Below are 17205 nucleotides of genomic sequence, written 5' to 3'. Positions count from 1 at the left end.
TATTTGTTTGCCCCATTGACAAGGAGAAACACTGTAGGAATTAGTGCCTTATATAATGTATGTATGCATGAGGGAATCAATTTCTCCTTTCATAACTGATGATTATATAAATAATTTATCATTTATAAAGGAAGAGCAATTTAAAAAAAATATTTAAAAGCCTTTTATTGAAGTCCTAGAATAGTACAAAATGTAGCTTTGGCATGTCCACAGATTCTAAAGCATGAGCCTCCTCACTGATTGTGTGTTCCATATTTCCTTCTCTCTTCCCCTTGTCCCCCAAATAGCACCTGCTACTTTTGTGGCTGCTGATTCAAAATTTATTTTGTTATTCCAGAAACCATACCTGTGTTAAGCTGAACATAGTCAAACATAGGACAGAGATTTGATAGTGTATATGCAGCTTTATAGGATACAAAAACTTGATTAACAGATGCCCACTAAGAAGAGGAGCAGCTTCACAGATACAATACGGAACAGAACAGCTTTTCCTAGTTAATGTGTAGGCTGTCACTTTAATGGGAATCTGAAATATTTCAAAGTTGTTTTCTTGGGATAGATTTTTTTTTTTTTTTTACCCTGGAATTGCCTTGTCAATCACAATTAGACACAATCGAATTTCTTTCAGCTGCTGCTCAGTGTTTTGTCTTGGTTGATCTCTTTGTGATAAGTATTTTGTAAGGGAGCCAGTCTGCAGAGCAAGAAGGGTGTCCATGTAACTAGTTCCCATCCAAATCAAGCTAAATATTCAGCTCTGCTTCATCTTTTAAGGAACTCTTACTAGTAAGCCTGAACCAGATTTCACAATCTTTTGAAATCTTTTTTTCTCCTCTCCTATCTCTTGTTGCTCTGATCCATTCAGTAAATGTTTTCTTGTGCTGTGCAGTGCAAGTTGCTTGTTCCTCTTTTAGTTCTTTGAGTAATATTATGCTTTGAGAAATCTTTTTACATTCTAAACCATTGTATCAATATCCTTCCAAATGCTGACATTTCTAATGTTTCCTGGCATACATTTCCAATATTTCCTAATATTGGCTGGATGACTATGTATATGCTAGTTGTCTGGAAAACTGTTGATGATATGTCTGCCTGTCTTCCAGGGGGCAACGCAGCACTCAAAAGTAAGGAGTGTGTCTGTTCCATGTCTTCAGCGTGTAGTCTGAATAGTTTAACTCATCAATGCAAATGCAAAAAGTCCTGTGAACATATCTGTGTTCTTTTCAAATTGTTTTTCTGACACTGTTGTTGCTTTTTCCCATTGGTCCATAACAAGATTGCTTTATTATGCAGAATACTTTTTTCTGGTACACTTCTATGTTTTCCCCTCTGTGTATGAGGATGTTATTGAGACATAGAGAATACTAAACGCTGACAATCTAATGTAACTTAATATCTTTCCACTCCAGTCTTTTCAGAAGGAAATAAAAAAATCTTGTCATTGGTGATTGACTCATCAAATAAAGCATTGTTAAAGAGAGTGCAGGTTCAGTTTTGTTTGCTGGAGGGTAATGTGCTAGTGTTTCAGGTTATCCCTGTGTTAGGTACTGAAAGATCAGTTAGTGCTTTGAAGGTATTTTAGGTGCCTAACTCCCATTTGTTTTCAGTTGGATTTGGCTGTATGAATATCTTAAAAACACAGGGTTTATAGACAGAATGCTATGGGGTAGTTAATTTATTGTTTTCCCCAGCACAACTTCCTTCTGTGTGAAAGAAATCTCATTGTTTTTCAGGAACTTTTTCAGCAAAAGAGTTGTGAGTTCGGGCAGCTTCTGACCTAGTAATAGTTCGTCCATGAATATCACTGTTTCTAGATTTGGAGGTTTTACCCTTAGGTAAATCCAGCAGATGTGATTAAGACCAACTAATCCACAACAGACCAGTTAAGGACTTGCTTATCTCCAAAATGTCAACTTTTGTAGAGCGTTTTGTTAAATATTTACATTTAATTTCTTTAAAAGTCTGACTTGCAACATCTGGTCAAACTGTTGCTGAAGAATTTGTTCTGAGTGAGTTTCATTAAATTCTTGGATTTTCTGTATGGCATTATTTCTGTTAGAAAGTATCTTCCTGCATGAGCATTTCTCCAAATCTTTCATTGTCAAAGGTTGGAGGTTTGTTTTTTGTTTTCAACTGTTTTGCATTTCCCCTGGTGTTCTCATTTTATGTCTGTGTTCACACAGCATAAGGGAACAAATCTGGAGATGGGTTACACTTCAAAACATAAAGAAGTGTTTCAACTTCGTATATTTTGTAGCAGTCCAAAGGCTCTCAGACCTTAATTTTGTTACAGAAACAGTCTGATGGATAAGGAGTGAAATTGGTTTATTACCTGCCCTTAGAAGCTTCTTACCACCCTACTTTATTTCCATTTCTGAGCTTAAGCTACAGTATCAGACTTCCAATTTCAGCTGGTTAGTGGCATGGTCAGCATGAGTGTTTGATAAGGTGGTGGTTGGCCAAGGAGAGTACTGATGTGACTCGAGAAAATACCATGTTGGAATCTTCAAAAAAAGCAGTGACTCGTCTTCTGTTTTTTCAGTTGAATGTGGGGATGTTTATCTTAAGGAAAAATTTCCAATCAAGGGAAACCATTAAAAATCCCATATCCTAGTTATGGGAAGTTTGATTGCTCTAAGGAACAAGATAAGCTGTCCAGAAGCTTTTTTAAAAAAATCAGGATACCTAATTGCAGATTATATTTTCCGTGAAGGAATGACATGTCCTTAGTTGCTTCTTTTTTTACCAGTGGGATCCACCTGTCATTTGTGCTTCTGCAGCATCTGTGGTGACAGCTTTTTAATGGGAACTCTGAGAAAACCGGGGTTTTGGAATATTGATATGGCAGTTGCTCTGCAGTATTCATTTATTTTACTGATTACCTGCTGCCGGGACACTCTGAATTTTGAGGAAAACAATAGATCTTATACTTGAGCAGAGTGACTATCACATAACCAAGAATTAGCTGTGTTAAGGTGAGAAAGGAAAGAGAGGCATATAGTTTGTTTTCTCATGTTCATTTGAGTTGTTAACTGGCCCCTATAAGAAAGCACAGATCCATTTGTCTTTTTGCTTACATAAACCACCTTACTTAACGTTTGCAAGGAAAGCTTTTTCCATTGAGAAATGTAACTGATAATGTGACAAATCTAAAGACACAGTTCTGGCCAGCTGAAATGTAGATGTTTAAAATGCTCAGCTTAATTACAGTAATCCTCTTGCCATTTACCTCTATTTACACAGTCTTTAATTATGTGATCACATTGTAGTTTCCCAATATTTCTTTCTCTGGCTTCTGCAGCCAGTGGAGAGATGACGGCAAAATTGAACATGGAGTTCTGAGCTGTGGAGGGAAGGAGGCTGTGGTGTGATGGACCTTGACTGGTGTCAGGGTCATATATAGGGAGCATAGTAGAAGGCAAAGGATTTAAGATTCCTTTCACCTAGGGAAATTGTATCTTTACTATATTCCTTACCCAGGGACATCTGAGGGGGTTTGCTCATGAGGAATTTTCTTTTGGCCATTTTCCTCTAAGTCTGACAGTTTCTTAAGACCTAAATTGATTAGCTGAATTTAAGACACTCATTAAGACACTTAATTGAAATATACCTGGGAAAGAATTTAATTATATTTGGGTTTAGGTTTAAATCTTTGTAATTTTGTCCAGGTATAAGGTGCTTTAGATAGGTAATTTGAAGGTTTTCTCAGCTTTTTAAATGACATATTTAAATGTTTAATGTGATTGCTTTTGGTAAAGCAATACTGAAGTTTATCCTGAACTCAACAAGTACTATTCAGAGGTCGTAAGCTTTTGTTTACTAGTGATCTTGCTGGTCTTAATCCACCTGTCAGCTGGTTTTCATTAAGAAAGGACGTTGTACATATTAAGTTCAAGCTGGCTTTGATTTCACATAGTCCTGGTTGGAAACATTTTTAAAGGTAATTTTAATGTACTTCTGACAGTTTGTGTTAATGAAGCATTTAAATAAATGTTTCAAACACCTAGTCTGCTTTTTACTGAAATACTAAAAATGGGACCCATTATGAGATCTTATTAAGTTCTGAAAATATGAAACTCTTAGTGTCCTGGCTGCCTCAAAGGCTTAGCATTTAATGAGTAGATTTGCCCTCTGTCTGTTGTGGTTGGTGATATTTACTTGCCATTCATTCTAAGTCATTGAAAAGTGCTATAATGCACTCCATATAAGTGCCTTAATCTTTTATTTTGAGTTAATTTACATAGTGGGATGAATTGCCTCTACTAGAGCTATAATTTTGAGGTGCAGCAGTACCTGTCAGGAATCACTGAGAATTCAGGTGAGAGGCAAGGCTGCTATGATACGCAACATTTGTGCAGTAATGTTTTCAAATCTCAGTAGGCTTATAAAAATAACACAAAGCTTTGCCACTGAAGAAGAAAAACTTGCCTTGTTTTTTACAGTATGTAAAGAGGAAAAATGTCATACCTCCTTTGGTGAACATGACTTTCTTTTTTATTATTTTGTATTAGCTGGCAAAAACCTGGAGGTTTTTCTGAGAATGCAAAAAAGGTGGCAGCTATCCAGGTTAGGGTTCACTTCAATCAGCAAAGTGCAAAGGTCAGTGATTGCTTCTTGAGGTTTGGGTAGATTGCTTTGCATTTTCTCCCTAAAGGTGCAGCAGCTTTGTATCTTTCAAGGAAGCGTTATTTTCTGTTAGTAGTTGACACAGCTGTGCGTTTACTCTCATTGTCTAAATGGGCCCTAAATTTTAAAAATACTTGAATCTGGCAAAACTGCAATCTGCCAAGAATATACTGCAGTCTAGATTATATACAGTATAAGACATTACTCCCTTCTGTTTTTGTTTCCATTCCATTTTAGTTGAACTTATCAAAAATGTGTTTGGAACTGTACCCTTCAGTCAATATTTGGATTGTGTGTTTGGCTATGAAATATGATTTAAGTATTCTTTTTTATTATTAGATATGATATTTCTTTTGGCCTTGGTGTTAGGGACTGATGCCAGATTATAGATTTCTCAATATAGGTTGTTTTTATTTAATTAATTTTTAAAGGACACTTCCCTTTGATACAAATAAAACTGATTTCTTGTGACTATATTTTGTGAGTTATACTCTTGTCAACTTGCCCTTTCCACTTATTTTATATTTTTATATGTGTTCATTCTCTTTGTTTGACCTACTCTTTTTTTTTTTTTAATTGATGCTTTGATCTTGTTTGGTATTTGATTCATTATTGTTTTTAATTAAAATTGTGGTCCTTCTATTATGATTACAGTTCAAGCATTTGGCATACCCTTATGCTGTTCTTCAAACAGTTAAATTAGTATCTTGGGCTATTGCAAATTACAATGACTTTTTCATTGTTATTTCATTTTTAAAATTGTGAAACTAGTTTAATTAAATGTAATTAAAAGGCATAGGCATTTCCCGTGTCTCTTCTGGCTTTCAACTGCTGTACTGTAAATGCTGCAATTTAGAGAATTCAAGTCAATTGACAGTATACTATGTATATGTATACAGGTGATAATTATATTTATACATACATATACATATCTTGTATACTGTTAATGATAGAATTTGAGGGTTTTTTTTAGACAGGGTTTATTTCACTGGAATTTGAATTAAGGGAAGATGTGTATAGCTGCTAAGAAATTTTAGTTTCCACAACTGAGTTTACCAGCTTTACAAGAGTATCAACAATCTTAGTGACTTCATGATGTACAGCCAGTTGCTAATGCCATTTGTGCCAGCTTAAAGCACCAATTATTTTATGCTTTGGGTACAGAAAATCAGAATGATAGTTTTTAAAGGGCACTTCATTCTGTCTTTTTGTAGCATCCTCAAATGTTTGCCTTGAGATCAAAGAGATTATATTTTTTTGTGTTTTCTGACCTTTTAATAGTCCTTTAATTTGCATTAAAAACTTCACGTAAGTGACAACTCATATTTGCTGTCACTGACCTAGTAAAACCTAGCACATTATTTCTGTGGAAAAAGTAAGGTGATTATACCTTCATCAATTACCAGAAAAGTAGTTATAAACTCTGTTCTCAAAGTGAAAGAAAAATAGTCTTCTAAAATACTACCTGGTGGAACGAAACGTTTAAAGCTAAATATAAATGTTAAATTCAGAACTGCTACTCTGGCCTGTGCTCATTATGCTGAGGTAAATTGTGGAGGGACTCAAAATCTTGACTAATATTGCCTCCTGAATGACTCATCTTTGCTGGGCTGGTGATGAGACTTTAATTTTAAGGAACGCTTAAGTCTTGTGAAGACTTCTTTAAAATGGTATATGTATTTTTTCCATATATCTTTCTAAAACTGGAACAATAATAACGACCTTCTTCCCTGTAAATCTGTTGTTTTTTAAATAGGCATTTCCTATTTAATGAATACTTATTATGTTGTTTTATAGTCTGTGATTGTTTCTAAAGCTAGCTGGTCCTGGTTTGTCTGGTCAGTATGTTCTGGGTCTGGTTCTGCCCATCAGTGATCCTTGCTAGAAATAGCTGTAGTACAGGTTCTCTTCTTTGTGGGTGTCAGGAAAGCATTTGACTGGGACACATACGAAACTATTTCCTTATTTAGGTAGTGTGACAATTAGAATTTAAATAAAAATGTTGTGGTTTGAGCCCAGAGGGCAACTGAGCACCACACAGCTGCTCACTCCCTCCTTACCCCTCAGGGGTGGGGAAGAGAAATAAAACAAAAGGCTTGGTGGTCAAGATAAGGACAGAGAGTCATGGGCAAAAGACAGACTGCTTAAGGGAAGAAAAATAACATTAAATTAAGCACCACCATCACCACTTAATATTCCAATCGGATTAGGACAGTGAGAAATAGAACCACATTTTAAAAACACCTTTCCCCCACCCCTCCCTTCTTCCCGGGCTCAGCTTTGTTCCTGATTTCTCTCCTTCCTCCCCTCTCAGTGGCGCAGGGGGCAGGGGATGGGGTTGTGATCAGTTCATCACCTGTTGTTTCTGCTGCTTCTTTCTCCTCAGGGAGAGGACTCCTCACATTCTTTCCCTTGCTCTGGTGTGGGGTCCTCCATGGGCTGCAGGAGGGCATCTGCTCCACTGGTGACCTCCATGGGTGCAGGGGCACAGCCTGACCTCTCACCATGGGCTGCCAGGGGTGTGTCTGCTCCAGTGCACCTCACCCCTTCCTCCTTCTCCTTTCTTCCACTGACCTCAGTATTTGCAGAAGTGTCTCCCTCACAACTCCAGCTCTTCCTCCCATATTCCCTTTCTTATGTTATCACAGAGCACAGCCATCATCACTGATTTTTTTCTGCCTTGGCCAGAGGTGGGTCTGACTTGGAGCCGGGGGAGCTTTGAGAAGCTTCTCACAGGGGCCACTGCTGTAGGCCTCTCCCCTGCTACCAAAACCCTGCCCCACACACAAACCCAACATAAAACGGTTATATAGAGGATGCAATGGAAGCGGTGGTACTGGGAGGGGTAGGAAGTTGGTAGTACTGGATTTTTTTGGCGGGGGGATGTTGTTGGAGATTTTTTTGGGGCTTGATCATGTTTAGCGATTTTTTTTTTTTTTTTTTTTTTTTTTTTAAGGTGTGTTAACTGATGAAGCTTCCTGATATTAAAGCTGGGAGACTTAATTTGTCTAGCAGAGCATCTCACAGAGGATGGGATGACTCTAAGGATTAGAGTAGTAGAAGGGTGATTGATGGTAAATAGTTTGCAGTGCAAAAACATCAGGATTAATAATTTAGTACACCATGGAAGAGAAGGAGGTTGGCATGAGGCTTTGCTGTCATAGATAGTATGCCCACATGAAAGATAAATCAGTCTTTGAAGGATCAGTTAGATGTTTTGTGGTGAGTGGAAAGTAGGAGTGCATTGTGCATGGTGCTGGCAAAACTGCATATACGCTGGGAACATGGCATGCAAATCATCAAGGTCAAGGAGGATGACCTTGAGAGAGGATGTGTTAAACACAGGGTATGGTGAGCTCAGTCATACGAAAGGACCTGCTTGGAGTTTGGCCTGGTATAAACACAGTAAGGAGCGTGGATATGATTGGTGTCCATAACTATGTCAATGAATAAATGCTGGAGAAAGAACTGACTATTAGTAAGTTCAGGCCAAATATTTGAAAACAATTTACATTATATAATGGATGAGAACCTGAGTATAATCTACAAAAGTATTTATTATGGTATTTGGGAACTGCACTTGGTAATATAGGAGGTCATTTTCACTTCTTTCATCCTCAGGTAGGAGAAACATGGCTGGTGTTTTAAGCAGAGGAATAATTCCTGAAATTTTGCTTAAATTGCAGAAGTAATCAAGTAAGCTTTCTTGTGTTTTGTAGGGCTTTATGGAAAATTTGCTAAATTTTTAGTATGCTCACCTCTTAATATTGTGAGTGCAACTTCAGTAGTTGGCTGTGTATTCTCTATAAATATAATAATTAGCATGCAATGCAGTTGAAAATTTAGAGTAGTCCATCTGTTTATATAGCGCTTGTCTTTCAGAAGAAATGTATCTAGAATTATTCAGATAATTTCTGTAAATAGAAACAGGCATTCATCTGCAGTGTGTTCCTCTTAAATCCTGCTATTTTTAATAAATTAAAAACCTCTCCAAACATTAGGACTGTACCACCCAAATAATGGGAATAAGCTTTGAGTGGAAAACAACAGTTAGAAAGTTTGTATTTAGAAGGGAAAAGAAATAATGTAGTTTGAACTGGGCCGTGGTCTACAGCTGTTTTGTACAAGGGTGGTGATCTTTTTCTATAGTTGAGTTTACAAGACTGTCACTTGTCAGAGATCTTATGTAGACTTGTCTCAGTAACAGGTTGCTGTTTTGCAAGCATTTGCTCAAACATCAAGGGACACACAATAGAAATGCTTCACAGGTTTTGCATCAGACTTGAGGCTCTAGCAATTGCACGAGTCATGCAGAATTGCTGCAAGTTGAAATTCAAGACCAAAGTTAGAGAGGCATTTTCATGAAGATCAGTTATTGTTTACCAATGTCATATGGAATTCAATATATTTGCAAACAACATTTTTAAAGAGAAGCTGGAGGATCAGCTGTCTTAGATAAGTAGGCAAAAATATTGCCCTGTTTGAAAAGTGGGGGAAACATGATGACAAACAGTATTTTTTTCATCTGCACTGAAACCTTTCATATTTCACAAGAGTATTTGAATAACATAAATAATTGCATAAATATACTACAGTATGGAGGTTGATACAGGAATAATAAAAACATCACATATCCCAGTGACATTCCTGGAAAAATTTATAACTCTAAAGTAAATTAGAATTCTGTGGAATGGCAGATGATGGTTACAATAATAACATAATACTTTGTTGATCAGAGTTCCTGATTATTGGATAGTTTAGAGTGTCAAAGCAAATCATTGTATCAAAAAAGCGGTAAGTGTGAATGAGGAATGTTTTCTTATGTTGTTGGGGTTTTTTTTATGCATAGTATCTAAAGAGCTCATTGGTTTGATAATTTTTTCAAGTAAAAAACTAGTGGGAGTCAAAAGAGACTGAGAATTTTTATTGGTAACACAATTTTCTAAGATATATTTACTGATCATATATATTAAGACACTAGGAAATCTGGTTTTAAATCAAACTTCAAACATTCTTGTCCTTTGTGGCCTTGTTCAAAGAAAAATTATACTGGCTCAGATTACATACCCCTGTAGGTGAAGTAGGGTTTATTCAGCAGTACTCAATTTTGGAATATAAAACAGAGCAAGCAGATAGCAGTCCTTCTCCAGAAAACTTCCCATGCTTTCTGTGTCTGTGGTTCTTGGGGTTATGGAACGACAGGCGACGGATACCCTGTGCATTTCTCCATAAGTAGCTCCTTCCTTTCCTCAAAATTTCTCCACTTATTTTCTTGCATTTGTGTAAATTATTGATGTCTGCAGTGTCCTTCAGTTTAACAAGGGGTTGCTTTTTGGTTGTCAACTCCTGCTGAATAATTTTTTTTTTTTCCTACTCCCCTAATTCTGTTATCTGCTGGGTTTGGAAATAAGCATTTTCACATGTCTTTGAATTCTGAGCAGTATAGAATATTGTTTTTCTGTAGATGTGAAACATTTGTTACCAGTGATTTAAAGGGAATGCGAAGTGTACTGAGTACATAACTGGAGGAAAACCAATTAAGAATTAAGTACTTCCCTTGTGTACAGTTTACATCTATATATTTTATAGAGAGCTTAATGTTAGTGCCGGGCCACTGAGTATCTTCAGACATTTTTGTGGACTGAGGATATAATAGCATATTTTCAGTGAAATCAAATGCACCCAAAGTACCTGTTAGCATAAGAATCTGCTCTAGTATAGTCTGGTTAAATATTAATGTAAAGACTTTTGCTGTTGCACATTTTTATCCATAATTTCTTTAATTTGGTATTATGCGTTTTTGCATAATTCAAATATAGACATCTGGACAATTTACTCGGCCAGCATAATGTTATGTTTTACTGAAAGTGTCGGCGTAGTGTATTCTCAGGACTGTGTGCCAGCAGTGAACTGTTCAATATTTAAATAAAAGAATTGAGTTTCTGCATTGGAAAGTGTAACACAAATTTAACTCCTCCAAGAGTTTCTGTTCATTAAAAGGGCAGTGTACTAATTACATGTACTGTTTAATATGTGCTGGGCCAGTAGCAGCATATGTTTCACTCTAATTGTAGATTGGTCCAGAAATGTTAGAAATGTCCTTCGGGCTTATTTTCTTTTTTGATTTAATTCAATAACCTATTGGCCAAACAGGTAAACTTGTGTGTTTCCATTTTTACATGTGCATTTACAGAAATACATTTAAAGAAATCCTATGTGTCTTAGAGATGTTCCTTATCATGGGCAGTTGTATATGATGAAGATTAAGTCTACAGCTCAAATAAGTACTTTAGACAAAGATTTTGTTCTTAAACTACCAGAACGTATCTTAGCTGCAAGCTAAGAGATGCCACACTGTCAGTTAAGCAAACTTAATACCTCAGTGCAGAAGGGATGAAATTTCACAATAGCTTTTATATCTCTCACAGAAGTGTTAATGAATTTACTATATCAGGATATTTCTGACCGCTGAGTCAGAGCTGAATTAAAAGAGACTATCATTTAAATATACAATATTATCCTCTTATTTTAACTTTGACTCAAGGAAGTGGTTTTCTTATGTACTGACTCAGAATTATTTTCTGAGTTTCTACTCTTCAAATGAGTCCATTTGATCTAGCTGCTTCTAAAGTACAAAACCTTTTATTCTCCTCACACAGTAGCCGTTTATATTAACTGGAGTGCTCCTTTGTGGATAATACTTGGCTTGCTTTATTTTCCACAGTTTATGAACGCATCTTAAATACTGAGGGAGTATGTGTACACTTTTCAAGGATAATTCAAGCTAAAATGCATGTGGTACGTTCAGCTTTCTTAGTGTACCTTGAGGTCTTCATAAATTTTCTGAATTGGTATTGCTTTAAGAGGGACAGTGACCTTTCCTGCTCTTGTCATTTGACTATGGATTCACTGCTTCTTAAAACTGTGTTGCACAAATGAAAGTGAATGAAAAAATGGATTAAACTTAATCATTTCTCTGCCTTATAATAGCTTACAGACCTTCAATTTATTTCAAAAGATGCCTGTTCTCCTTTAGGAACATTCTTTCTATGCTGTCAAGGATGAAAGAGGGGCAATTTGGCTATTTCTTTCTGGCCGTTTTCTTCTCTTTGTCTCACTGTGGGAGAACAGAGTAATAAAGATCTATTGTTGATGAGGTTTTTGTGATTTTGGTTTGGGGCAGAAGAGCACAGTTTGGCATTTGGAGGCACCCTAGCAGAATCTTTTGAATCTGGAATTACATTTTAAGCCAAACAATTAAAGTTTAGCAGTTACTCCAGATACCTGAATAACATCCAGGATATATAGTAATTTGTATCTGAAGATAAAAGCTAATTTACAGCAAGTATTAAAAATTAAAAAAAAAGTAAATTGCAGCTGCTGTCCACTCCATTTATTATAATGCTTCTATCAACAGGATACATTCTGTGTTTGAATGGTAGTCATTTACAAAATAAGGGTTTAGAAACTCAATTAGTGTTCTTTAATTCTAGATCTGAATAAATAAGCAACACATCTATTTTAACTCACAGTTAGACATGTTTTATTTCTGAATGTAGTAAAAATGTGTTAAATATTAAAAGACTGGAAAATGAAGAATCTTTTTTTTTCTTTATTCTTAATTATTTGTGAGATGTTTTTCTCACCCAGTGATAACTTCTTTGCCTCCTGGGATGTCTATTCTTATCTCAGTCAGGGATGTTGGCAAATGCTTCATTATGCTGGGGAAAAATTGCTCAGCTCCTAATATTTTATCAGTTCCATTGGGCTGAAGGTGCCAGCAGTTGTGTAAACGGCCACCAGCCCTCAGTGGTTTGTCTTCAACCTTGTCATAGGGGAACATTATAAATTATGAATAACAGTAGATACTACTCAATAAATATTTAATATGTGATAGGTATTTTTGACCGAAATTACTTTTTCACTTGGACAATGATTTAAACTGTAGGTTTTGGTTTTATGAGGTGACACTTTCATAATATCAAGTAATAGTTGGGTGCATTTTGAATGTCAGAGAGCTGCAGGGCAACATGAATCACATCTGCTTGCTTTCTTTCTGAATGCTGGAGAACTTTTAATTCATCCGTGACCACAGTGAGATTTCCTGGTTTTGTTTTAGAGTGTCTTTTGTATGTTGTGTCATCACCTTGTCTTGCCCAGGTGTATCCATACTTTCAATTTTTTAAACAGTATCAATATTGACAATATTTCTTACTGTGCAGGGAAATGAGGTATTGCATCTGTTTTCTCCTTTCAGATTTGTCAAGTCACTGTACTAGGGAAAATACATATAACAATCTATCTGTTTTTTCTTACAAAGTGCAGTGTCTTGGTTGGCTCTGGAGAAGGCATACTGCTCATTTGGAAAAGGAGTAGTCATACTGCAGTCAGAAAACCTATTTTCTGGGTTTGCTAGCACCAGGAGAAAAGTATATGCTTTATAATACACAGAAGTGGTACTTAAAGATGTTGCCTCTCCTTCCTGGGTTGTCAGTCTTCCCTATAAGGGCTTAGCTCCTTTAGGTGGAAAAATACATTTACTTTGAAAGGTGATGGGTGTCTATGTTCAGTCTTGGTTGCTGTTATATTCCAGACCTAGAAGCCAGTAGGATTTGGTTTCAACTTGAAAAATAAACTTAAATACTAAAACGTATTTCAAAGCTATAATTTCTTATTTATTGCATAGACTGTCTGATCAGTACTACACTGCATGATATTTTATTGAAGGTTGAAGTGTCCCATTTGTAGTCCTGATGAATGATGTTTCATCCTACAGGTGGCTGTACAATGCGGCCCAAAGGAATTTTCAAGAATTGGAATTATATGCTGCAAACATTTTCTACAATTATTTACTGCTGTCAGTGCTTTCCTTACATTGGATGATGTTTTAACTGCTTAAACTTACCGAGTTTTCAGATGTCTGGGGTTTTTTATTGTTCAAGGTTCAGCTTATTTAAAGGATTGCCAAAGAGTTCTCAGTTTTCTATTCCTTAACTGTGCTGAATTCCGAGGAGTTTTAAATTCTCTGTACCTTTATGCAAGGTGGTATGTAGCTTGCTTTTAGACAGCATTGTTTTGTTATGCTCTTGATTGATCTTTCTTATCTGGTAGAATTCAGCTGTTTGTCTGGTTTCTTTCAAATAACACCTTCACAGATTTCCTGAACAGCAAGCTTGGAACGCTCAATAGAAATACAACAGTTGCCTTTGAAAACGTTAAAAAAAACAAAAAAACCAAAAAAAACAACAAACCAAACCCCACATTAAAAAAACACTTCTTTTTTTTTTTTTTGGCTGCTGTTATAGAGAATAAGTTACATTAAACTTGGTTAAGAAAGAGAAGGAAGAGCAATATTTCCAGTATATCCCAATAAATAGACTTTTGTCCTTTACAGGAACAAACCTTGGCTCTGAGGAAGGAAGGGATAGGTGTTGTGTTAGATTCTGAACTGCCTCATCTCATTGGCATTGACGATGATCTGCTCAGTACTGGTATCATCTTGTACCATTTGAAGGTAATACACATCTGTGCTTCTGTAGCCTTGATATGCCTTGTGATTTTTTTCTTTTTTTTTTTTTTTTTTTTCAGGAGACAAATTGTAGTATTAATTTGCTATCTAAATAGAGTGCTTATTACATTCCTTCACCATAGTAAGAAAAGCTCATTACACTTCTCCAGTAGCACAAGAAGAGCTTTTGCAAATGATTCTGTTAAAATATCTGTTTATTTACTGTTTAGGTTTATCCTGAGGGTCAACTGGTTAACCAGAGACAGATGTTTAATATTCCTAGCCATGTATATTTTTTCATTCATCTCATAGTAAAGCTTGACTTGAAATCCAAATCTAGATTAACTGCCTCAAAACTAGAGATGAATCTGCACAGGACAGTTGAAACTTGAATTTACTAATAATATTGTAAAATAATGACCATGAAAGCATTCTAAAAATGCTACCTGATACTTTTTTTTTTTTTACATATGCTTAAACATGTATTTTGTTTGGGTTACTCTGAGAAAGTGGAAGGATAACATATATTTGTAGGGGAGGAAGGGAGATTTTGACTGAAAATCATGTGTTTCTCTCTTAATTAGGAGGGCCAAACATATGTTGGCAGGGAAGATGCTGTGACAGAACAGGATATTGGTATGGAATTTGGCATTTTTTTTTACATGCTTTCTTCAGTTGCTTTTCCTTCTAACATCACAATATGTGAACTAAGCTTCATAATTTTTTTTCCCTTTTTCAGTTACTCGTCTGTATGTTATTGCATATATAAGAGCTGAATTATGAGGGATTTGCTCCAAGAATAGCTTGTGGGCTTAAAATTTATTCATATTCACATACTTGTTACTAGTCTGTTTCTTGCTTCTTTTGAAATAGTATCATGTAAAAAAAAAAAAATCCCATCCTTTTTCATACAGTACCTGTCACAATTACTGCACCATCATTCTCTTAACCTTTGTATAATGACAATGTTGTTACATTGTTATACATAAAGTAGTTTTTGGACTTCAGATTTGGGTTGAAGAAAATTCTGGAAGTTAGTAAAAAGTAGGTGAGCTTCTTATACTGGTTTTCATATTCACTTCTTATCAGAGCAACTAAATACCAGAGCTGGACTACTCTGTCCAATATGTTGCTTGAATGCAGTTTCATTAAATAAACTGCATCCTTTAATTCTCAGGTGAGAGACTGAGAGTCAAATAACTTAGTTTGGTATATTTTTGTGAATCAAAAGATGCCTGGATTAAAATTTCCATATAAATCTCATTTAAAAGCAAACTTGTGTTGCTTTATGGTATTAAACAATGCTAGTAGAGAGGATAATACATTAATTGAAGAAGAGATAGAAAGTAGCATAACTGATTGATAAAAGGCCTGAATGTAGGAGAATGTAAGAGCCTTGTTCCAGTCATCCTTGTTAGGATGTAATTTGCGACTGTAGACTGTCTTCAGATTTAAGCATGGTTACTTTAAGGTCAAGAAGCTTTCATTATTTACCAGTAACTGGTCAAAAAACCCTTGTCTCTACTAATATGTAAATTTTACTTTCCTGTTTGCTATCAGAAGGAAAGAATCATTTACTAATCTGGTGCTAAGGGGAACAGAATGTTACACCAAAGAAACCCAAGCAACCCTATGAATTTCTCTTTTCACAGCAATGAATCAATAAACAGCGTCAACATTTAAGATGTGATGAAGGAGGGAAAAACCCCACATTGTTGAGAATAGAAAAGATACTCTCAAATATGTAGTGCAATGTATCCTTAATAAATTGATATCAGTATACTAATCTTACTAGTTGTTAAGAGACTAATTATGTTATTTTATTTCTTTGTATTTAGTTCTTCATGGCCTTGATTTGGAAAGTGAACATTGCATCTTTGAAAATCTCAACGGTACTGTGAATCTAATACCACTGAATGGAGCACAGTGTTCTGTGAATGGCATTCAGATTACAGAGGCCACACACCTTAATCAAGGTATTATCCGGCACAGTGCAATTTTTGATAAAGCATTTTTGTTTCTTTCTGGAAACAGCACTGAAAAAAATGTGTGTGTATACAAAGGGGTTATTGTTTGATTATTCCATGTCTTCTCAACTACAGCCCAAAACAATCAGGAGAGCCACAGAGTTTTTGTTCTGTCAAAGAATTGCCATGTGGTGAAAGGAGAATTCTTTACTAATTTAAGCCACTTCATAATCTTAAGTATAGTTTACCCTTTGATTTCGTTCAATATTTGTACATAAAGTGAACTCCATGCTAGATTATTTAGGTGATTGCAATATTAAGAAAAAGAATATTGGTCACTATAGGACTAAAACAATGTCAGAAACACTCCTGTCCCTCTCCCTGAGCCTCAGGCCTGTCCTACTTAATACTCTGTTACCAAATCCTTTTGTATAGCAGGAGATTCAGCTGGAGTATTTGTTCACTGCAGCTGTAGGGAAATGACAAAAAGGGGAGACTAAGGCGTGTGGAGGAAGTTTAGAGAATTATAATTTTAATATAAAAGATTTAAAATCTGAAAATGAAAAAGCAACTGGGACAGCTGGCAACAAAAGTGTATTGTGTTGGCCTGGAAAGGACTGGCTGACCAGTAAGCCGGTCAGTGCTGCAGCAAGGTTCAGAATGCTTTATCTTCCAGGAGCACCCAGAGTATCTCCTCATTTACCAGTGAGCTGAAAACCTGTTTAGCAGTGGGGCTGTGATGCAGCTCAACTGCTGAAAAACAATCTCTTACTTTACATTACCTGAAAGAAGCTTTCAGAGTAAACTTACTCTAACAAAGGAAGAATGTGGTGTTGAACAAGGAAAGTCTTGCATCTTTTTCTGGACTGAAACAAGTGCTTCAAAAGTCTGCTTTCAGAAAGTAAGGAGTTTTGAGGTAGAGACGGGACATTGCTTTTGTAAAGTGTCTATTTCTTCATGCAAAACAAGAGGAGTATGTGCTTGTTTTTGTTACAGATACTGGAGAAAAAAGAAAGCCCAGCCCCTTTTGTCTTCTATTTGAGTAAATCCCACTGATAAATTGTTAGCTATAGAAACATTGACATTAATGGCTGATAACAGTAAGAA

General features: G+C 35.9%; 1 protein-coding gene across 3 annotated transcripts in view; it reads left to right on the top strand.

Annotated features, from left to right (window-relative positions):
- The window catches only part of KIF16B (kinesin family member 16B), a 142570-nt gene that overhangs the window by 51118 nt on the left and 74247 nt on the right, over positions 1-17205 (top strand). For all 3 annotated transcript variants that reach the window (XM_026845688.1, XM_026845687.1, XM_026845690.1), the window contains 3 exons: positions 14018-14137; positions 14716-14767; positions 15970-16107. In XM_026845688.1, coding sequence (XP_026701489.1) covers positions 14018-14137; positions 14716-14767; positions 15970-16107 — 310 coding nt within the window. The remainder of the gene's footprint in view (positions 1-14017; positions 14138-14715; positions 14768-15969; positions 16108-17205) is intronic.

Source organism: Athene cunicularia (genome assembly GCF_003259725.1).
Source record: "Athene cunicularia isolate RWA chromosome 3 unlocalized genomic scaffold, athCun1 chr3_part1, whole genome shotgun sequence".
Lineage (NCBI taxonomy): Eukaryota > Metazoa > Chordata > Aves > Strigiformes > Strigidae > Athene > Athene cunicularia.
Note: the sequence above shows the minus strand (reverse complement) of the source record. Positions and strands in the feature narration are given on the sequence as shown.